This window comes from Vulpes vulpes, chromosome 10 (genome assembly GCF_048418805.1).
Source record: "Vulpes vulpes isolate BD-2025 chromosome 10, VulVul3, whole genome shotgun sequence".
NCBI classification, from domain to species: domain Eukaryota; kingdom Metazoa; phylum Chordata; class Mammalia; order Carnivora; family Canidae; genus Vulpes; species Vulpes vulpes.
Genome location: NC_132789.1, coordinates 25,863,345 through 25,885,986, shown reverse-complemented (window position 1 = coordinate 25,885,986; position 22,642 = coordinate 25,863,345). Strand labels below are relative to the sequence as shown.

Genomic DNA, 22,642 nt, shown 5'->3' with positions numbered 1-22,642 from the left:
CCCACCAGTGATGAAGAGATAGATGCCCTTCTTCCTGATGGGTGCCTCTACTTCTCTAACCCAAACAAAGCAGGACCCTCATCCTCCACCCCTTCCTGGTCTCTCTCCAGTATGTACCCCTGCAAGTCCTAGGAGCTTCCCAAAGTATAAATCCGACAATGGCATCCCTGCTTAAAGCCTTTCTGTGTTCCCACACTTAGGGCCACCAGAGAAAATACAGGAGACCCAGTTAAAACTGAATTTCAGGTAATGAACAAATGATTTTTTCAGTATAAGAATGTTCCAAATATTGCATGCACATAATTACACTAAAAAATTCTTCATTGTTTATCTGAAATTCCAAGTTAACAGGACAACCTGTATTTGTATTTGCTAAATCTGGCAGTCCTCCACAAACAGGCTTCAGGAAGAAGGTCAGAGTCTTTCACTGGCCCACAAGGCCCATTTTAGCCCCAAGCTCATCCTTTCCTCTCCTCCACATGAACTCCCTGCTTCAGACACAACTTGTTGCCTTAAGAATCCCAAGCCTTAAAAAAAAAAAAAAAAAAAAAATCCCAAGCTTCGCTCCCCTCTGGCCTTTGTAGATGCTGTCCTTTCCGCTGGGACCTCTTCCTCCTGTGACTGCCTCACTGTGCTTGACTCATCCTCAGGGTTCGCAAGCATTGCTGTTTTCTCCTGGTAGGCTTTCTGGATCTCCAAGCCTGGATGCTACCTCCCTGGGCTCCCATGGTGCCTTGGGCAGGTCCTCTGCCTGTCTTGTTCACTTGGTGCAGAGTAGAGGTTCTTCAACATTTATTGCATTGAATTGCTAAATTCCACAGCCCCTTGAACCTCTGCTATCAACAATTTCCCTCCTTCAGCTAAATTCTCTCTGCCCTCCAAGCCCTGTTGGAATCCTACCTCCTCTAGGCCTCCCCCAGGACCCAATCCTGCCAGTTGAGTCACCATCCAGTGGAGTGAGCAATCTTTTCAGTCCATAAGCTCAGCAAGATCAGAACCCCTCAGACTCTCCCATGATCTGCAGGGCCCAGCACTGTTACCTTCCTGCCAGATGGTGGTCAACAAATCCCAGTGAGTTTGGAGGATGCTAAGCCAAGCTCTTGTGTTTGATTCTCCTCCTACTCAGAGGCCAGTAACCAAAGTCCTCACAGTACCCTGAGGCAAAGCCTCCTACATCCTATATGCCTATAAAGGAGACAAGGAAGCATCTTTAATTCCCAACTGATAGAACGGCAAACTGAGAAAGTGGAAGAACCAATTGTTTGTGGTTCAGGTCTCTGGACTCCATCCTACCTCAGCGCCTTCGCCTTTGCAACTGTTCTTCCCTCTACCTGAAGCACTCTTCCCAAAGATCTTTGCTCAGGTGATGTCGCAGATTAAAGATGACCACAAATACTCTGCCATTTGCCCCTTCAAGACATGGTGTCTCTCCCCATCCCTTGAATCCAGGCTGACCCTGTGACTTGCTTTAACAACAGAATATGGTAGAAGTGACCCATTATGAGTTCAGAGCTTAAGCCTAAAAGGCCATGCAGCTTTTGCCTCCACCCTCTTAGAATGCTGTCCCTAGATCACCAGCTGATCTTGCCAACTGCAGGATGAGAGGCTGTGCGACAGGGAGCTGAGGTACCCCAGCCAACAGCCAGCACCAACTACTAAACTGCTGAGTGAGGTCTTCTTGGATCTTATAATCCAGCTGTGCCTCCAGCTGCATGCAGGAAAATGGGCAGAGGAACCTCCCAGGCCAACCACAGACTCACAGGAAATAATAAATGGTTGTTATAAGCCATTAAGTTTTGGGGTTTGTTAGAAAGTTTGGTTTTTTTTTTTACTGGGCGTCAATAACATACAACTGCCTCCTCTTCACACAGGTGTCTGCTCAGATGTCACCTCCTCAGGGAGTTCTTTCCCTGACGATCCTGGCTAAAGTAGCATCCTCCTCACCAACTGCTGTCTATCCCATTATACTGTTTCATCCTGTCCTAGGCATGTATCACCGTCTGAAAACAGGATGTATTCATTCATGGATTTGTCCATCTCCTCTACTAGGCAGCAGGTTCCATAAGGTCAGGAGCCATAATGATTTGCCTTCTCCCTAGTTCCCGTGTGGGGCCCAGCACAGGGAGGAGGCCACAAATTGTTGATGGTGAAATCACGTGCCTGCCCCTGAGCTGGTGTTGCACTTAGAGGGGTAGAGTGGCAGGCATGAGCTCCCACCTTGCTGCATCTTCCAAAACCAATGCCCTTGTGAGGTCAGGAAGTCAGACCAGATGGCTGGGCTGGTGTCAGGGGCGAGAGCTTCAGGGAAGCCCGGGCTGAGTAGGAACAAAAGGAAATTGCCAAAATTTTCGTTTTCAGCAGGGGCTCAGATTCAGACCAACGAGGTCACTGGCTTTCTCTCTCTGTTGCCGATTACCAGCAGCCCAGCTATGTCTCCTGAAAAATCACAAAGCTGAGAATCCAGGCAATGGGAGACACTATGGAAGACACTGAGTCACTCCTCAGAGGCCAGGGATTTCTGAGTCCTTTACACAAAGCAGATCCTCTGAGCCTGCTTTCCCCAGTGCCAAAAAATAGGTAAAGCCACAGCCTCAATTGAGGAAAAACTGCACACTCAAGAGCAAAAGAATCTGCTCTCAGATGCTTCTTCAGGCTACCATTCTGCATTCTGTGGGGGCAGAGAGCGTATCACCACTGTCCAAACCAGGTTGCTTTCAAGCCAGGTGGTCTCATGTTGAAATTCTGACTCCACTGCTGAGTAGCTGTGTGACTTTGGCATGCTGCCCAACCTTCCTGAGCACAGCTTCTGCATCTATAGATGGTGCACAATGAAGACTGAACATGAAGGTTGTGATGAGGAGTCAGTGAGATCCCACATGCTTCGCACTACTTCAAGGACAGAAATGAACCTGTCTGTGTGCTGGCAGGAGTTGGGGTTGGAGCAGTAGGATGTGGAGAGCAAGGTTTGAGTGAAACACGGACGTTTCCTGGGGATGGAGCCACATTTGGGGATTGCCTGGCAGGGACTTAGGGTTACAGTGTGAACCCCTTGGTCCATTAGAATGCCTGATTTTACTTAACATTGTTCTCTAGCCTTATGAGAGGACGCCTCAGAGCAGCCCACCAACAGTCCTGGAGCTATAGATAAGGCAATGGTTTGGAGATTCGGGAGGCCAGGGTTGGAGGCCCAGCTTTGGCACTAATAAGCTGTGTGACATGGAATTAATCATTCGCCCTCTCTGGGCTCTGCCTGGTGTCATCATTTATAAAATGGGTCATTCATCTCTGACCTGCCAAATCTATGGGGTGGTTGGGAGGATCAGATAACGATTCAGGTGCAAGTATGCTTTGGGAAGCATTAGCTTGCTAGTGAATAAAACTATTAAAACAGAAAGGACTATGGGAAATCTCTGTACCTTCTCTTCAATTTTGCTGTGTACCCAAAACTGCTCTAAAAAAATAGTCTATTTTAAAAAAGGTCTATTAAAAAAAAAAAACCTGGATTCTCTAGCAAAAACCCTTTAAAGCTTTTAAATAGAGCAATATAATATGAGTCCAAATTCTAGATTGCAACTTGCAGGATTCCGGACAAATGAGTTAACCTCTGGCATTGCCAGGGGCTTAGTCTTTCTTCTGCAGGAGACAGGAGCCCCGGGGGCAAAAGAAGGGCTAGGAAGATGCTGTAAGATACAAGATAGATGAGATAAAGAAATGAAGCCTACTAGCCTCCCAACCCCCGGGGGAGCCCACGGAGGAGGGTTCCCCACCTGACTGTGAGCTGAGGTGGGGGCTACTTTTTCCTTTTGCATCCCCTATAAGCACCCCTCTGGATCTCAGCTCCACCCCAGATAGATGGTGACTCGAGTCGTTCTGCAGAGACTGGTCCCTCTGCTCTTGTTGCCATGGCGCTGCAGCACAGCCTGGCCAATCAGGAAGGAGATGGGTATCTGAGCCTCTGTTGCTAAAGCTGGAGCAATACGTCTGGCCAATGGGAAGAGCAGCAGAGTGGGGCCACCATGGAAACCTCAGCCCGGAGGTTCCAACTGCGTTTTGTCTCCATGCCTCGTTTGCAGGGGGTAGGCTGGGTTTTCTGCATTCCTTTTTGGCGAAGAGCATCTTGCTGCCCCAGGAGGACATTCAGGAGTCACAATAGGGGTGCATGACAAGAGGCATCTTCAAAGATAAAGGACCCCAGCTTAGCACAGCACAGCTTCAGATGTTCCCTTCATTATGCTTCCTCATAACGCTCAGCATCACTTGTGCCTTAGATCTTAGCCCATCCCCACGGATCTACCTAGCCCCATCTATCCTAAGAAATGGCTGTAGACTGCAGGGGGAAAAAAAATCCCAAAAGTAAGAAAAGGAACACAGGGCTTACCCCAAAAGGATGCTTTTCTACCCTGGAGCTTTGTGGCTTGGTACCAACTGCCCCACCTCTCCGCCAGGTTCAGGGTATGCAGGAGGATCAAGTAAAAGGTCAGACACAGGTGCTGCCCCTCTCTGTAAAATTTGAAGATTGTGCAAATGGGCTCCATGATTCCTTTCAGACCTCACATTCTGGACTTAATGCTGTTTTAATCTTCAGGCTCTGGATCTGGAAAAGTAGATCTACAAGGAATAACTTTCCAAGGGGGAGCTTTGCAAATAGTGTCAACGGACACAAATTAAGACTCAGGCTGCCTCGTGCCCTTAAAATGGCAGACTAGCAAGGCCATCAGTTTTAGAGTTGAGGCCCAGAGGGATGAAGCTGCTCCCTCAAGGTCACACAACTAGCTAGATGCAGAGGCAAGGCTAGAAGCCCTAACTCCCAGGCCCAGCTCTTCAACTTGCAACATGCAACTTCCTTAAACTAGCCTTCTCACCCACGTGCAGGCAACCAGGGAGCCATGCATGCCCATGCTCCCACACCCCTTATTTTGCAAACCCAGGCATAATAACTTCAAGGAAGAGTATGTCTGACTTGTTCCCCACTTTCTCCAGTCTCTCACTCTGTTGCCTGGCAACCATCCTATCTAGAAACCTAGGTTTCATCCTAGAGACCACTCGTTCACCCTCATCTTTCCCACCGAACCCACTGCCTAATTATTTCATCTCCCAAATGGCTTTGAGTCACCCACCACCAACCCCACCCCCCCACTTTCCCCAGCTAAGGTTCTGTCATGGCTTCTCATAGGCTTCCTGCTTTTGCACTTGCTCATTCCATCTCCTGCTTCCATTTTCTATAAAGACAGCCAGACAATGTTTTAAAAATACAAATCTGATCATGTTACCTGAGGCTTGCTTAGGGCCTTGAAGCATAATAATCAAAATCCTTATAGGCCCTGGAGGCCTGCATCCTCAGGCTGACAGTGTCAGACCTGCCCTTCCATGTGCTCTGCTCTCTCTGCCTGGAACATTCTCATCCTCATCTCTCCTCCAATTCTTCCAGTTACTCCTACTCACATTCTGGCTCTCAATTCAATGGTCACTTTCCTGGGGAGCCTTTCTTGACCTCCCTGAATCAGTCAAATTGCCCTGTTTCAGGCTCTCCTGGCACCATGTTCCCCTTTCATCTGTAACATATATCACATTTGCAGTTTTACACTTATCCATGTAATTATTTGATTCATATCTATAAGCCCTGCTCCACTTGATATAAACTTGACATAAGCTTCATAAGGGCAATGGCTTTGTCTTGTTCCATGCCTTAAACATATGGATGGATGGGTGGATGGATGGATAGATGGATGGATGAGTGGGTCTGTGTATGTACATCTCTGGGTATTATTAGATGATAGATGTTTGGCTGTGTAGATGGGTATGTGTATGGATATATGGACGGATGGATACTCTCATTTTCCCCAGCTTGCCTAGATCTAATCATATCTCCCTCTATTCTATGGTTAGCCTGTCTTCCCCTTATTCATTCAACATATACCAAGCATGTCTGATGTGCCAGAAATGCACCCACAATGCTGTCAGAGCCCAAGGAAAGAGGGATCATCACACTGTTGCAATTTATCTTTTTTTTTTTTTTTTGAGAGAGAGAGAGAGAGAGAGAGAGAGAGAGAGAGAATGTGTGCAAGTGGGGAGAGGGTGCAAGGGGAGAGAGAGGGTCATGCTGGGCATGGAGCCTGACACAGGCCTTGATCTCACAACTCTGAGATCATGACCTGAGCTGAAATCAAGAGTCGGGGATGCTTAACCAACTGAGTCACCCAGGTGCCCCTACCCATGCAATTCAGATAATAATAGCTACTTCCATTACTATTATGTGCCAGGGACCACTGTATGCTCTCCCTCTGGGAAGCACATTCCTTCCTCTCTACTTAGCCAGACCCTAGCAGTGCCTCAAAGGTCAATTTAGGTATTGCTTCCTCCAGGAATTCTTCCCTGATCATCCAGCCTGTGCCTAATCTCCCATCCTTAGAACCACCCAGCAGATAAGTTTAGTCCGCTCTTGCTGATCCTTGCTCATAAACTACTTCATGTTATCCTTTCGCTGTGAGTCTCTTCCTCTCCACTAAACTCTAAATAAGCTCCCTGGGGTCAGGATTCACTCTCAAGAAAGGCCAGTCTGTGGGCTGGGCATTGTACACACACTCCCTTACATAATCCTCACAGGAGCCTGAGGGAGGCATTATTACCTCTATTTTCTTTTCTTTTCTTTTCTTTTTAAGATTTATTTATTTATGAGTTTATTTATGAGAGAGAGAGAGAGAAAGAGAGAGAGAGAGAAAGAGAGAGAGAGAGGCAGAGACACAGGCAGAGGGAGAAGCAGGCTCCAGGCAGGGAGCCCGATGTGGGACTCGATCCTTGGACTCCAGGATCACGCCCTGAGCCAAAGGCAGATGCTCAACCGCTGAGCCACCCAGGCGTCCCTATTACCTCTATTTTCAATAGGAGGAAACCGTCTTGCATGAGGTCACAGAGATAGTAAGTGGTAAAACCAGAGCTGAAACCAGGTGTGTTTGAATCTAAGCCCAAGGTCCTTAACTGGCACTCACCAGCAGCCTGAATATTTTTTCCAACAGCCCCAGACCTAGCTGTTCCATTTGTGTCTGGATGCTGCCAGGATGCGTTGGCCTAGGCTATGATTGAATTCTCGCCTGTCAGAAACTTTATCCTAAACCAGGGTGAAGTTTGGGGTCACTGGGTAGCAGTTTCAGAAAGGAACATTTTGACTTTGAAACTGCTACCCAGTGACCCCAATTCTGCCCCCTGTGGGCCCAGAGCAAGCATGTCTCCCCTTCACACGGCAGAGTGTCAGTAATTTACAACCAGCTCTCATGTCTTCTCTCTCCTCAATGTCTTATCCTCTTGAGGGAGGGGCCGCAGAGAGAGCACTAACCTGGATCAAGAGAGAGCTTGGGTTCTCCTCCAGGCTCAGCCACTGTCCACAGACCAGTACATTTCAAAACAAAATTAAGTAGGTGATTTGACAAGCAAGGGCATTAAAAAACAACAACTCTATCACCACCTCCCGTCACCCTTGTTTCATAAAAGAAAGGGCATCCTGACACATAAAAAGTAGGGCAATCTGAGAATTAATTTAGTTTTATGAAAACTCCATACTTTGTCCCTATTTCTCTCATTTCACTGTGTCCTGATGCAGACCCTGTAGGGGACTGGCCCAGGTCTACAGCCTGCAAGTATCTTAGCTCCAATCAATTAAAGAAAATGCCATCAGCCAGAAAAACCAGAACGGAGCACTCTGCCCTCAGGACACTGTTTCGAGAAGGAAGGAAAAGCTGAATTCATCTGGCACTCTGAGGTAGCTGAGCCCAGGAAGTGAGACAGACTTCTCCATTGTGCCACAGCCTCATGTCCAGTTTCTGTCTTGGCTTAGAAGAGCAAAGGCTTTCCCTACCCTTGTAACTCTGGGGGCACCCCTCAGAGAGCAGTGTGGTAGGCCGGGGCTGCCCAGGACCATGTCACTCACAGGTGGAACCTACTAGAAGGCAGGAGGACTGCTGTAGCTCCAGGGTGGAAGGCTGGTCTGAAGCCTGGTTGGTTCTGCGAAGACAACAGATTTTTCTTTCCTTTTTTTTTTTAATATTTTATTTATTTATTTATTTATTTATTTATTTATTTATTTATTTATTTATTTATGATAGACACAAAGAGAGAGAGAGAGAGGCAGAGGGAGAAGCAGGCTCCATGCCGGGAGCCCGACACGGGACTCAATCCCAGGACTCCAGGATCGCACCCTGGGCCAAAGGCAGGCGTCAAACCGCTGAGCCACCCAGGGATCCCCGACAACAGATTTTTCTCTTGGGGCAGTTCGGTGCTTCCTTGCCACTCATTCATTCTCCCATTTTTAACATTTATAGAAGGCCTACTGTATGCAAACACTGTGCTGGCATTGGCAGTGCAAAAGGGAGCAAAAAATGACTTGGTTACTGTCCTTGTGTTGCTCAGAGTCCATTAGGAAAGGCAGATATTAACCCAAATGTAAGGAATAGGTGCAAACTTAGGCCTGTGACAAGTGCTGGGGTGGAGGCACATGTTGCCCCAAGAGCATGAATTCTGCTCGTCAGTAGTCACGGCGGCTGGGACAGTCGTGACCAAGCTGAGATGAGAATGAAGAGCAGCCATTGATTGACCAGGTGAAGAAGGAACAAAAGCAACTTGCAGGCCAAGTGCCTGGCGTGAGACAAACATACACCATGGGAAGAGCTGAATGTGGCAGGTGTGACTGCAGACGGGTAAAGCACCAGGAAAGACATGTAGGAGGATGAGGCTAGAGAGGTAGGTGGGGGGCTCACAGGCACTGGGTCTTTTTCTTAGCTGAAATAGAAAACCGCTGAAGGGTACTGAGTAGGCAAGGTGGCATGAGATAAGTTTTAGCGCTTGACCACACCTGCCTCTTCCAGGAGGGAAACGGGATGGATGTTGACCAGACTTTGTGCTGATCACTTGAAAACACAGACATATATTGAACCATTAGGTTGTATGCCTGAAACTAACATGATGTTCTACATCAAGGTCTATCGATTTAAAAAATCAGTGATGAGGAGCGCCTGAGTGGCTCAATCGGTTAAGTGTCTGACTTTTTTTTTTTTTTTAAGATTTTATTTATTTATTCATGAGAGACAGAGAGAGAGAGAGGCAGAGAGAGAAGCAGGCTCTACACAGGGAGCCCAATATGGGACTCAATCCCGGGTCTCCAGGATCACACCCTGGGCTGAAGGCAGGCACTAAACCGCTGAGCCATCCAGGGATCCCAAGTGTCTGACTCTTGATCTCAGCTCAGGTCTTGATCTTAGGGTCATAAGTTCAAGCCCCATGTTGGGATCCATGCTGGGTGTGGAACTTACTTAAAAAACAAACCAGCAATGATGATAGAGGTGGTGATAAGAATACTGATAAAACTAATAATAGAGCTAATGTTACTGAACACTGTGTCCCATGCACTGCTTTAAGCATTCTTTATGCATCCATTCATTCAGGCCTCACATTTGCCCTGTGAAGCGGGCACTATTAATATCCCCATTTTACAACTGACAAAACTGAGGCAGAGAAAGAGTAAGTAACTTGCCTGAGGTCACACAGCTTATAGATAGTAGAGTTGGCAGATAAGGGAGTGATCTCTGAGCACCTAAAGAAATTGCTCTCATAAAGAAATCATAGGGCCAGGAAACTGCTGCCCTATACAAGAGAGATCTGGGGACAGCAACCTGTGATAAACTTGATTTGTAACTTGGGCTCTTAGTCCACATGGTTGGAGCACTCAGCACTCATTGTGCACCTACCATGTGCTATGTATGCATACTGAGGTAAGCCCTGAGAATTTGGCAGGGACAAAAAAATAGTCCCAGAACTTATATTCCAGTGTGGAGAAAAGACAATGCACAAGTGAGCAAACAATGCAGGTGATTTCAGGTTGACAAAAAGGGGCTATAGGGCAGAGATAACAGGGTAGTGCGATGGGCAGAGACAGGCAGAGGGGTGGTGTCTCTCTAGACAAAGTGGTCAGGGAAGGCCTTGCTGAGAAGATGCCAGGTGACACCAACAGTGAGAAAGCAACTGAGCCATGATCTTGGGATGATGGCTCTAAGAAGAGGGGAGAGTTGTACAAAGGCCCTGAGGCAGGGGCAACCTTGGGGTGTTCACAGAACACAGGAGACGCTGCATCATTCTGAGTGAGCAGGAAGAGATGAGAATGGAGACAGATGCTTCTAGAAGCCCAGGCCCCATAGGGCCTTATGGGCTGTACAATAAGTTGGGATTTCATCTTGAAATGATGGGAAGTCACTGGAGGGTTTTAGGCATGAGAATGACATAGCCTGTTCTATGTTTAAAAGAGAGCACAAATGTGAGAATACATTCAAGGCAAAAGGAGGATGCAGGAGGACCAGTCAGATTGCTGCTACATCAGACGAGTGGAGGTGGTGAGAAGGGTCAGGTTACAATATATTTTTGCTAATGGATTAGATGTGGGTGGGGTTGAGGGAAGGAAATACAGGATAACTCTAGGCTTTCCGCCTGAAAAACTGGGTAGATGATGGTAGAATGACGAAAATGGGGAAGACCGTGGGAGGAGCAGGTTTGGGTAGGAGCCGGGAGTACACAGCTAAATCAAGAGTTGTGTTTTACACATATCCAGTTTGTCATCCTTTGAGATCACTCAGGAGAAGCTGAGAAGGCAGCTGGACAGACAGGCTGGAGTTAAGAGGTAGGGCCAGGCTAGAGATTCAGGTTGAGATGCACGGGCATGGTAATTAGGGGCTAGCTGGAATCACAGGGACTGGGTCACCCAGGGAGGAAATGCAGAACAGAGGTCCAGGACCCACAGCCTGGGATCCTCCATGTGCAGAGATTGGATGGAGGCATGGAGGACAGCAAGAGAGGTTGAGGAAGGCAGCCAGTGAAGGAGACCTCAGAGAGAGTCCGGCCTAGCTCAGCTCTTCACTGAGCAACTTTGTTGTCTCAGGCAAGTTGTCCCCATCTCTAGGCCTTAGTTTGCTTTTTGTAAATGGGGATGAGGGGGTGGCTCGCCCTTGATCATTGTGTGATACTCCTGCGGCCACTTGCTAGATGAAGAAATCAAAGCTCAGGTTTGACCACTTTGTTTCCAGGCTTCCTACAATGGGATTGAGCTGGAAGAAACCCAACATAGCTTGAAGGCCCACCGCCAAGGGGCAGGGGGCAGGACAAGGTTATGGGACCTGGCGTAGAATACAGATCTTGCCACTTGCCAGCTGGGTGACCTTGGGTGACCCTGATCCTTAGAGTTACTTATCTGTAAAAGGTAGCCAGTAATATCCACTATGAGTTGTTGCTGCTAGAAACAAACCAGGTGACAAGCAAAGCACCCCACACAGCTCCAGGCATGTGGTCAGTGCTACTTCCTTTCTCCTTCAGAAAGATTTCTTCCATGAATCAGAAGAAAAGGACTCCAGAGTGGCTTGACCCTTGCACAATGATGCAGTTCTACTGCCGCTCAGCCCTGCAACTGCCAGCTCCGTGCCACCTCTGCCCATCACCTGCAAGGCAGGTGGAGTCTGCTAAGACTGACTAGTCAGTCAACTGGAGCCTGTGGGGGCTGGGAGGCAGGAGAGGGGCATCTGGTTCTAGGGCTGGCCATAGCTGTAGACTGGAGTCTTTTCCTAGGCTCCATTTACTTGGCTGGCAAAGTGCCATGATAGGACAGTAGGGAGATGCTGCATCAGAAAGCAGGTTGGACCTTGGGCCACTGGGCCCTGGTGACCTGGCTCCATGTCTCCTAGAAGCAGCCCAGGAGTGAAGGCAGCCACTCACTGGAGTGTGGGATTTGGTCCTGGAGCCTGGACTCCTGGCCTCTCTGTCACTTATCAGGCACCTCCACTGTGCCAGACACAGAACTAGTGCTTTACCTAAGGGCTCTTCAGCAATCCTGCATGATGGTAAACATATTCCTATTGAAAAGATGAGGAAACTGAGGTCCAAGAAGAGAAAGGCTTGCCTAAAGTCATCAGGCCTTCCAGATACTTCTCTTGAAGAGGCATCAAAAGGGTGGGGGGGATCCCTTATGTAACCTGTATCTTGTGTGATCTGGTCTTTGCAGACCTTTTCCAGCCACACCAGCCCTGGCCTCTCCTTAGGGCCTACCAAGCTTCTTTCCCTCTTAGGATCCTCCAGGCAGGAACTATCCCTCTTTCCTCCCACCTCCACCCTTCACAAGCTCTACCATCCATCAGATTTTCATGGAAATGCCCAGAAAGCCTTCCCCGAGTCCTAGACTCAGTTGGGGGCTTCGCTTTAACCTCTTACAGTGATCTTTGCTTGGTCTTTGCTGCAATTTCACAGCTAATTCTTTCACAACCACAGCACTAGTGATCTGTGTAACATTTTGTCACCCTTCTCCCTCCTATATCCGCATGATGCCTGGCACATAGATGGTTCCTAGTGTTTGTTAATGGGAGAGCAACCGAACTTGTGAACAATGAGAGAATGAGCCACGAATGAATCTCCCTCTTGCAGAGATGAGCTGGGTGCCAGAAGACAGAATATTTGTATAAAGGGCCATCTCTCTTGAAGTCTAAATCATAGAACTTGATAGAAACAGTATCTTCTAATTACATGGACACCACCCAAGGAGGCATGTGTGAGAAGAGCCTAAGCGTGTGTGCTGGGAGGTGGACACCCAGCTCCCTGCATGGGTTGTTAGTTCCCCAGACCAGGGTGGCTTCTCTGTGTCCCCCACCCCCATCTCAGATCCCCGCAGGGGCAGCCAGTCTCCTGGTTCCTGCAGGGATGGTGGCCAGAGGGTCAGACTTGTCTCTTGTGTTGCAAGGGGAAGTGCACCGTTTCACTTCTGCTTTGAGGCGAGACATATCCTGTGTATCAGACCATCTAGGAATGCTCCTGTCCTCCTAGCATCAACCACCAACTGTGGCCAGTGTGGACATCAGGCACTGGAGAGCCTAGGAAAGTGGCCCTCATTGCCATGTGGGGAACCCAGGCCCCAATCCCTGTTCTCCCTCCTCCTGGGACATGGCTGCCCCACCATACAAGCCACTTTCAGTGGGTTTATTTATCCCATATCCATACCTCCTTCTAAGGGAAGAGCCCTGGGTAGAGAAGCCTTGAGTTCAATCCTTCCCCTGCCATGTGTGTGCTCAGTAACCTTAGCTAAGTCCCTCTACTTCCCTGAGGCTTCTCCTGGAAAGAGTGGGGGTACCACCACCTCCCCACCTCCCTCAGGCTGTCCCCCAGCTTCTTGCACTAGGCCCGTGGGCACATACTTGCTTGGGGTTCAGTATAAGTGCTCTTGCTGTTGCCTTTCTGTCTCTTCCTTCCCAAGCTTCAGACTAGCTGATACTGGGCCAGGTGCCTGGCATACCTGTCAGACACACTCATAACAGAATTCTTGGTCTCCAGCAGGAGAGTATTTACAGGGGTGCCTTAAAGTTATGGAATATTTTTTATGCCACCCAGACCACTTTGCAAAGTTGATGGCATTGGATCTTCAACTCTGGTCCCTTGAAGGAGACCGAAGAAACACCGTCCTTGCCCCACCCCCAAACTTGAGGTGCTGTGAGTCGAATGGACTTGCTCGGGATTGCACAGGTAATCGGCACTGAGGTCAGACAAGAACTGCAGTGACTTCACCTGGTTGTGCAAGGTCTCAAAATATTTCACCAGCACTTATCCCCTGGGAGCTCAACCAATCCCCCAGACTCAGCACCATTTTGGGAGCTTGGGCAGGGCTCCATGAGGGAAGAAATGGCAGGCTGAAACTGGGAGCAGGATGCCTGGCTCACTGAAGAGAAAGGGAATAATGAAAGAAGATCATTCCCTGCCTGCCCCATCGGAGATGCGGGCTACCTCCTCGGAGCCTGGGTATGTTTAAAGCCTGCTCTTCTACCCAGATCCAGGACCAGGAAGAACACAGCCTGACAGGTGAGCAAAGTGTCATGTCTCTGCACCCTCCTCCCCAAGGTGTGACCTGAGGGCCCAGGCGGGTTCAGTGCTTCCAGACAATGGACCATTTCACTCTGGTTTGTACCCTGGAACTTGACAACACTAACCTCCCTCTGATAATCAGTTGTTGAAAGTGTGGGCTGAGTAAGGCAGATTTGGAGACATTGCTCTCCAGTTCCTCCTCCCCCCCCCCCCATCAGATTTTGCCAAAGCCCTCCAACCCCCCAGAGTTCCTTCCCCAGCCCATCACCCTCCCCCACCCAGAGAACTACACAGACTTCAAATGCCCATTTCTCCAGTTTTCCCAGTCCCCTACATAGAATTAGGCCTCCTCCTCTATTTCTATAAGTGTTTTATTTACATGTCTGTTTCCTTCCACCAAGAATGCCGGGCTGACATTGGTTCAGGTTTGCATAACTGTTGGCCAAATGAATGAATTCAACCAATTCTAAATGAGCACCCATGTGTGATGGGCACTTGGAGTGGAGGACACAAGATGAGCAATCTTCCCTCAAGGAGATTATATGTTATTAAAGAGCCAAGCTAATGTGTACAAGGAAAGAGAAACACAGGAGCCATGCCACAGCATGTAAACAGTAAATACAACCAGGGTTGTAATCCTGGTTCTGTCCACAACTTGCAGTGTGGCCCTAAGCATTAGTCCCTTAGCCACAGTGCCCTTGGCACTTAGCAAGAGTAATAGCTATAGATTGGGGATGGGGCTGCCATCAAGAAAGGATTTAGATCTCCATAATCAGGGGCAAGTGGCAAGTCTCTTTTCCTCCAAAGTCACAGAAAGGAGGGGCCTGCCATCTGGACCTCTTACCCAATCAGAATCTAGTTCAGGGTGTCTCAATTTCAACACTATCAATGTTTGGGGCTGAATGATTCTTTGCTGTAGGGGTTGTCCTATGCATTAAAGTGTTAAGTTTAAAAGCACCATGAGATGCTGGTAGCACTTCCCACAGTTGTGACAACCAAAAGTATCTCCAGACATTGCCAAATGTCCCTCAAAGGGCGGGGGGCGGGGGGCAAAATTGTCCCCAGTTGAGAACTCCTGGCTAGCTTCTGGTTCTTCTCCAGTGCTATTTCCAACAGCTTGGAAAAGTGGTGGAAGCTTTGAGACAGAGTCAGAACAAAAATTTCACAGGCTTGCCTCTGGCAGAACCCTGCCCACCCTCTCAAGCCTGTGTCCACTCAGCTTCTGAGGACACACAGGATGAGGAGAGGCAGGACACTTCGCCTTGTAAAGCACCTCTCTGTTGCTCCCAGACTGTAGAGAGAAGAACCCAGAATGTGAGATATTAGGGGTGGATGAACAAAGACATTAGGAAAATGTTTCCCAGGATGCCCTGGGCTTAAAAATAAAATTATCTCTCTTCAAGAGATATCTGAGGGTTAATGTAAGGGGAGAAATTGAGCCTGGAGAAGCAATCTGGTACAATTCACAGTACACAGAGAGGAGGTAAGGGACTCATCTCGCGTCACAGCTGCCACCAGCTGCCTCAAAGACTGACAGGGACTCCCATTCCCTTAGCACTTAGCTCTCCTTCTAGTCAAGGAGGGGAAAGATCTGAAATCTTGTGATCCCCAAGGCTTCTCCCAGGCTCACTGCCAGATGTGTTTAGATGAAAATGCCAGGGCTCAGAGAGAGGGGTTTGCTGATGGTCATACAGCAACTCCACGCTTTGCCACCAGGATGGGAGAGATTTTCTTCCGGGAAGGACTATGTGCTGATTCACTGAGGAAACATGAATCTTGCTGCAGATGGAGAACAAATCTAAAGACTGGTAGGAATGAGTTCTTGGTGCTTGCTTTCCCCCCCACAACCCATGCATTCCAAGCCAGGCTTTGGGCAAGTGTGTGGCATGGCCTGAAAGCCAGGAGCTGCCCAAAGCACTTGCAGGCTGATCAAGGGCTGTGGGGCTGGAAGGAAAGGAGCAGACAGGGCCTTCCACATAGGAGCCTGGAGGAGAGATAAAGCCACTGGCACCTGCTTAAAGTCACAGTGTGCTCCCACCAGAGCACCTGTATGAGAGGCCACATTCACATTACACAGCATCTGTACACCGGCAGGGCTGTACCACATGCCACATACTCAGCTGAAAGGAGTAAAGGGTCCTAGCGAGAGCTCCAGGTCAGGGCAGTGGCGATGCTCACTGACCCAGCTGAGGGGGATGGCACAGTGAGCGGAGGCTGGGCTCTGGGGTCCCTGTTAACTGTTTGGCCCTGGGCTCCAATGCCTGGGCTTTTCATTCATCTGGTGTGATGGCTGTTTAGATTACCCAATGCAGTGGCATGTCAAGTATGTATACTACACTGCCCAGAACACAGCAAACATTCAAGAAATGGACATCCTAGCATTATTATATGTACCTGAAATGTTCGGGCTAACTACAAATTGGCTTCTATTCAGGCTTCTGTCCTGTTTCCTATCCATGTTGACAAAGCCTCACAGACTTCCTTAGTGTCCCAGGCATGTATCATGTGCTTCTTCCTTGTAATACCTGAAGTTTCCATTAATTCTTTTGATGGGTCTGTTCCTACACGGGGGGCGGGGGCGGGGGGGCAGTACAGGCTTCTGTGCCTATCCAGTATAGTACTTGGCAGCTCCTGGCCCAGCTGTGTAGGTGTTGGTGGTCCTGTGCCTTGGGCAGCCCTGTGCAGCTCTTGGGCTTCTGTGAGTTGCCATTTCTCTCAGCCGTCAAGTTCTCTGCCTCTACTATGTTGCCTTTGGTGTGTGGCTTCTAATCTGCTTTGGTCTGAGAATCAGATTTCCAGGCTATTACAACTGCATGTAGAGTACTCAGGAAGAAGCCCCAAGAAGGAATCTGGGAACGGGGTTTCTCAAATGGACCACCAATAGTAGGATGTCTATTTGTAGTGCAGAGTCCCAGATCTCCCAAATCAGAATCTCTGGGAGAGGCTCTGGAATCAGCAATTTGTGTGAGCTCTTTCACACTGGAGCATTGAAGAACTACAGGTTGGGGGCTAATATAGTTACTACTTCTGCTTTGAAGCCTTCTTGGCTTATCTCCATTCCTTTGATAGAGGGTAAGGGAGTTACTCTATCTCATTTCTTTTCCCATCAGGTTTTTCTTCATCTCACACTCTGTGTGGTTTCCCACCCTAGATTCATTTCTACATTCAGGAGGCCCACTGGTGCTGCCCCAGGTGTACTAGGGCCTAGGGACCCCCTAACACATCCACAAAACCCAGAAATGTCTCATAGAGCTGCTCAGCTTCACGCAACGACCCTGTTCACGATGAGAAGGAGCCAGGACAGCATAGTCAAAAGGCCCTCTTCCTGCTCCCAGCAACGTGGTACCTCTGCCAACAGAAAAAACTTCTCAGCAGAGGTTCTTGGGACCTATATAAGGCAGAATGACCACAGCAACTTGTTAGTGGAATACAGCCTTCTGGCCCAAGTGGGGACCACTCTGACTCCTATACATCCAATCAGGTCCAAGGCCACTTCGTCTTTAAAGACTAGCTTGCCCACTCCAGCTCTCTGATTATTCCCTTCTCTAAACTCCTGAGGTTCACAGAGTCTGAGGCAATTGTCATCATTATAACAGCTGATGTTTCAGGAGGTGCAATGTTCCAGACACTGTCCACACTCTCTACCCACATTCTCTCATGTGGTTTTCAAGACCCTGCGAAGTGGTACTAGTGTCTCATTTTACAGATGAGGAAACCGAGGTTTGGAGAGATGCAGTAACTTACTTAGTCTCACATGCTGGCAAGTGCCCCTGTTAGAATCTGAATCCAGCCATTTGCCTCCTATACCTGCCCTCTTAACTGCCACATACTGTCTGTAACCAAATACTTGGAGAAACACTGGGAATCAGAGGACCTGGTCCTTGTCCCAGTTCCACCTAGAGCCTGGGGCAGGTCATGCCCTGTTTCCTTAACTGGGAGAGAATGAAAGAGTTGGACCAGATCTCCAAGAACCCCTCTGCTCTAAGGCTCCTTGTCTTACTGGACCACCCTCATTCCTTCCTACACTGGGGTGACCTGAGGCATGTCATGTATGTGTCTAGGTCTAGATGGCCTCATTTCTCAACATGAATAAGTGCCTTCTATGACTTAATTTAGGGAACAAGAATGGCGATCCCATCAAGATCCTCCTTGTAGTCCATATGGCCCTCTTTTGTGCTGGACCCTGTGAGGGGCCTGCCATGTGTACCTGCTCTCTTGGTCTCACCAGCAAACTCACTCAACTCTCAGTGACTGGAGAGTATGCCAGAAGAAATTAATTATCAGCCCATTGTCACAAGCACAGAAGAGCAACACTTAAGAGAAGTGTGGGTGGGGGGGCATTGGGAAGAAAGGTGAGGCCACATCGTCTCTATCTAACAGGTAAGGAACCACACTCAGGAGACAGAACATTCCTACCTCTTACAGGGAAGAAATGGCAGGGCTGAGATTTAAACCCAGATCCTCTTGGCCTCTTGGCCCCAGGCTTCCTGCCTTTCTCTCTTTCCACCAAGAAATGGTTATTTACATTTATATACCTGGTGTGGGCCCTCTGATCTGCATGCACACATCTCTCATGTCTAACCAAACCACATACTTCCTCAGGCTGGGCTCTCTCTGCAACTGGGCAGCAGGTATGGATACACAGGCCTGAAGGACCAGTAGGAGGACTAGGTGATGGTGGAGTTGAAAGAGGATTGAGTTCTACTCCCAGATTCTGGCTTGGCCAAGTGGGTGGAAGGAGGTGCTGATCAGAGAGGAAGAATGTGAGGAACTAGGGTTCAAGGGCATGGGTGTTTCAGGCCCATTCTAGCTTGTGAGCTGCCTTCTTCCACCAAATCACTCTGAGTCTTCTTCTCCCAGATCATCTCTGGAAGAGAGGAGGGCAGAAAGTAGAAAACTGAGGACAACACGTGACTGTGCCACATGACCTGATCCAGACAGGCCAGTGGCTGCCGCATCCAGCAACATATGTAGGAAGCTGGCTCAGAAACATGGCAAAGAGGACTTTCCATCCAGGAATGTCAGAACAGCTTATTTTTGTTTACCTCCTGCTGGGTAGTAAGTGCTTTCATATACCTGTCTTATGGTCCTCCCCATCTCCCTAGCAGACAGTCTCCCATTTTATAAATGAAGAATGTTGATGCTTAAAGAGTAAAAGTTTGTCCTAGGGAAGGGAAGGTGAGAAATGAAAAGAAATGGGATTTTGGGGATACCTGGGTGAGCCTGGGTGGCTCAGCGGTTTAATGCCTGCCCTTGGCCCAGGGTGTGATCCTGGGGTCCTGGGATCGAGTCCCACATCAGGCTCCCTGCATGGAGCTTGCTTCTCCCTCTGCCTGTGTCTCTGACTCTCTCTCTCTCTCTCTCTGTGTGTGTCTCTCATGAGTAAATAAATAAAAAATCTTAAAAAAAAAGAGAGAGTGGCCAAATATGAAATTAATTAAATATTAAAAATAAATGTAGGGGATCCTTAGGCGGTTTGGCACCTGCCTTTGGCCCAGGGCACGATCTGGGGTCCCGGGATCGGGTCCCACATTGGGCTCCCGGCATAGAGCCTGCTTCTCCCTCTGCCTGTGTCTCTGCCTCTCTCTCTCTATCATAAATGAATAAATAAAATCTTTAAAAAAATAAAAATAAAAATAAATGTAATATGGCTTACTATATGCTTATTTAAAAAAATGGGATTTTTATCAAGGACCTGTTCCTCACACCAGGAATCAACCCATGTGCTTTCACATATATGAACAGATCTAAAATCTCTACATACACGTGGAGCATACACAGCTCCAATTTACAATGAGGAAACAACCTCCATTAGGTAACTAAAGAACCCAGTGTGCAGAGATTCAGATGCAACACCCAGTGCCTGGCCCTTGAGTCCAGAGTTCATTCATTCACTCCACGTATTTAGCCAACATCATTTCTCCAGCATCTACTATAATGCTGCACATTTAAGAACAAAGAGATCAACAAAATAGGCAACCTTCCATCATGCTAGCATAGCATGTAAATGTGCCAAGTGTTGCCAGGGAAGTACAAAGTTCTGTGGAAAGACTTGACAGGTAGCCTACCGAGCTTCTCTAGAGAAGCAACATGTGAGCGAAGAACAGGTGAGCAATGACCAGGAGTTAGCAAGGCAGAGTGGGCCTAGAGAGGAGGAATGTTCTAAGCAGATGGAACAACATGTGCAAAGGATCTGAGCTGCTGAAGAGTTTGTGATGTTCCAGTGGCTGAGGGAACAGCCCAGGACCAGATTGTGCATAGCTACATACATCTAAGATGTTTGAAGTTCAAGTCCCCAAAGAGGTCTAAATAAGTGGTGGGCACAAGCAGAGTAGTTTTTAAATAAAAACCTGCCAAGTGAAGGGTGACTGGAGGAAAAGCAGAGACAGATTAGGGGCTCTCCTAGCCATGCAAGAGGAAGAGGAAGCTGAAGGGGGGGCTGGGTTGGGAGCAGCAGCAGAGGGCCCGGGAAGAAGTGGGTGGATTCATAAGCTATTGAGAAGGGAAATCAACAGGGCTTGTGTGGAGAGATGGAAGGGGAGGAAGTGACAGTATCTGTCAGGTCCCCTCTGTCCTGCAGCTCCTCACCCCTGCCACCAGCAGGTTAGGGCAGGTTGCTGAGGTTGAGGCACCATACTGAATCTTCTTCTTTTAAGAAGTGGGTTCTAAACCTTGGAGTCAATAGAGATTTTTCCTTTGATTTCTTTCTTTTTCTTTTTTCTTTTCTTTTTTTTTTTTAAGAATGTCATGATATCCGTGCACCACACTGGGCTCACCCACGAAGCAAGATTCACTCCAAAAGCACAAGCCTGCAGTTGCACATGGTACTATCTGCTCTGCTCACTAGGTCTGAAAGAAACTATTTTGCTCTTGCCCAAGGGCCTATGAGAAGACATCTTTCAGTAAATCCACAGCCAGACTCTCCAAGACGATGAATTCTATAGACGTCCTCACCTTCTGTGGCTGCCTCATTTGCCACTATGTCCCTGGCGATGGGGCCTGGCTGCCCAGCCAAGGAAGGGATCGCTGCTACCAGGAACCAGGCTGGGGCCAGAGATGCTGCATGTGGCACTTTATTCCTGCTTCTGATATGTACAGGTATATACAGTAGGTATGAGCCTATGGTACACTATTTCACAAAATTATCTTACATCCTGTGCACACTTTTGGGCGGGAAGCGTCAGACTGCTCCGAAATGCCCACAGCTGGTGGAGGGAAAGAATGCTCGCAGGGGCCACCCCCTCTCCAAGGACATTCATGGGGGCTGCTCACCCCTTTCCTCAGTACTGAGGTCTTTCCACGGACCATCTGGGCCTCCCACCTGTTCTCAGCACCAGTTTCTTCCTGAATCTTTCTCTTCAAGGGGAAGAACATTTGGGGGGATGGGGGAAAGAAGCAGCAGCAATGGCCCCCACTCACTGATGGTGGCATTGCCGCCTGCCCCCCAAAGCCTGACTGCCCTTATTGGACGTGGAGAGTGACAGCGGAATCCTCCCTGTGCATCAGACCCAGGTGCAGCCCGGCCTCACGGGGCACTGGCATGCATCTTCTCCAGGCAGCTCATCCAGAACGTGACCAGCCGGTTGTCGCGGTTGATGCAGAAGTCCGTGAAATCCCTGAGCAGCCGATCAGCAAACTTCTCATCCCCCGTGGCACTAGAACGCCATGTCTTGGTCAGCATGGTGTTGTAGGCCCAGTTGTAGCCAACACGCTCCTCACAGAACAAGTTCTGGTTGGTGGAACTGGTGGAGTTCCGCCGCCGCCGCTGCTGCCCGGAGAACTTGCGCCTGGAGTAAGGCAGCTGCAGGAACACTGTTCCTGAGGAGCAAGGGGAGGCCCTATGTTACTGCCTCCAGGAGGGCCCCCAGGGCGGCTGTGGAGGCTTTGCAGCCACAGGCTCCATCAAGGGGAAGATTCCCCTTGCACAGGCTCCCGCCGCAGGGACCCACCCTGCCCCACATTTTGCCTGGAGTGCCTCACCTGTAACATGGATATACTGAGGCTTGTTCTCAGCAGGGAAGTTAAAAGCAGAGGCAGAATATTTATCTTGCACAAATCCAAACCTAAGGGAAGGATAGGAAGACACATAGATTAGGGCCTTCTTAGCTAAAGCAACAAGAGGAGCAAATGTGGCTAAGAGGACTTTCGGACAGCCTGAGCTAGAGGGACCTGGAAAGATCTTTCAAGATAGAACATTCAGGGGGCACCTCGGTGGCCCAGTCCATTAAGTATCTGCCTTTGGCTCAGGTCATGATCTCAGGGACCTGGGATTGAGCCCCCATATCGGGCTCCCTGCTCAGCGGGGAGTCTGCTTCTCTATCTCCATCTGTCTCTCTCTCAGTCCATGCTCTCTCTTTCTCCCTCTCTCCCAAATAAATAAAATCTTTTTTTTTTTTTTAATGTATTCATGAGAGACACAGAGGCAGAGACATAGGCAGAGGGAGCCTCCCTCCCATAGGGAGCCCGACATGGGACTTGATCCCAGGACCCCGGGATCATGACCTGAGCCGAAGGCAGACACCCCATCACTGAGCCACCCAGGCACCCCTAAATAAAATCTTAAAAAAAAAAAAAAAGACGGTATATTCAGGCTGCTCATTTTTGCCCTCACCAGACATCCTCCCACCCAGCCTCCCATTATCTGCAGGTGGCTGTGAGTCCTCTCGCCAGCTGCATTCCAGAATCAGCCCTGTCTCTGCCCATCACCCTTCCCTTCTGCATCCCCCTCCTATACCAGCTGTCCAGTCAGACTTTCCTTCTGGATGTTCTCGCT

General features: G+C 48.8%; 1 protein-coding gene across 16 annotated transcripts in view; it reads right to left on the bottom strand.

Annotated features, from left to right (window-relative positions):
• Nucleotides 1-20,926: 20,926 nt before the first annotated feature.
• The window catches only part of DEPDC5 (DEP domain containing 5, GATOR1 subcomplex subunit), a 124,971-nt gene continuing 123,255 nt past the window's right edge, over nt 20,927-22,642 (bottom strand). For all 16 annotated transcript variants that reach the window (XM_025985885.2, XM_072723305.1, XM_072723304.1 and 13 more), the window contains 2 exons: nt 21,850-21,932; nt 20,927-21,687 (listed from right to left, as the gene is read on the bottom strand). In XM_025985885.2, the coding sequence (XP_025841670.2) occupies nt 21,395-21,687; nt 21,850-21,932 (376 nt within the window). In that variant the 3' untranslated portion in view covers nt 20,927-21,394. The remainder of the gene's footprint in view (nt 21,688-21,849; nt 21,933-22,642) is intronic.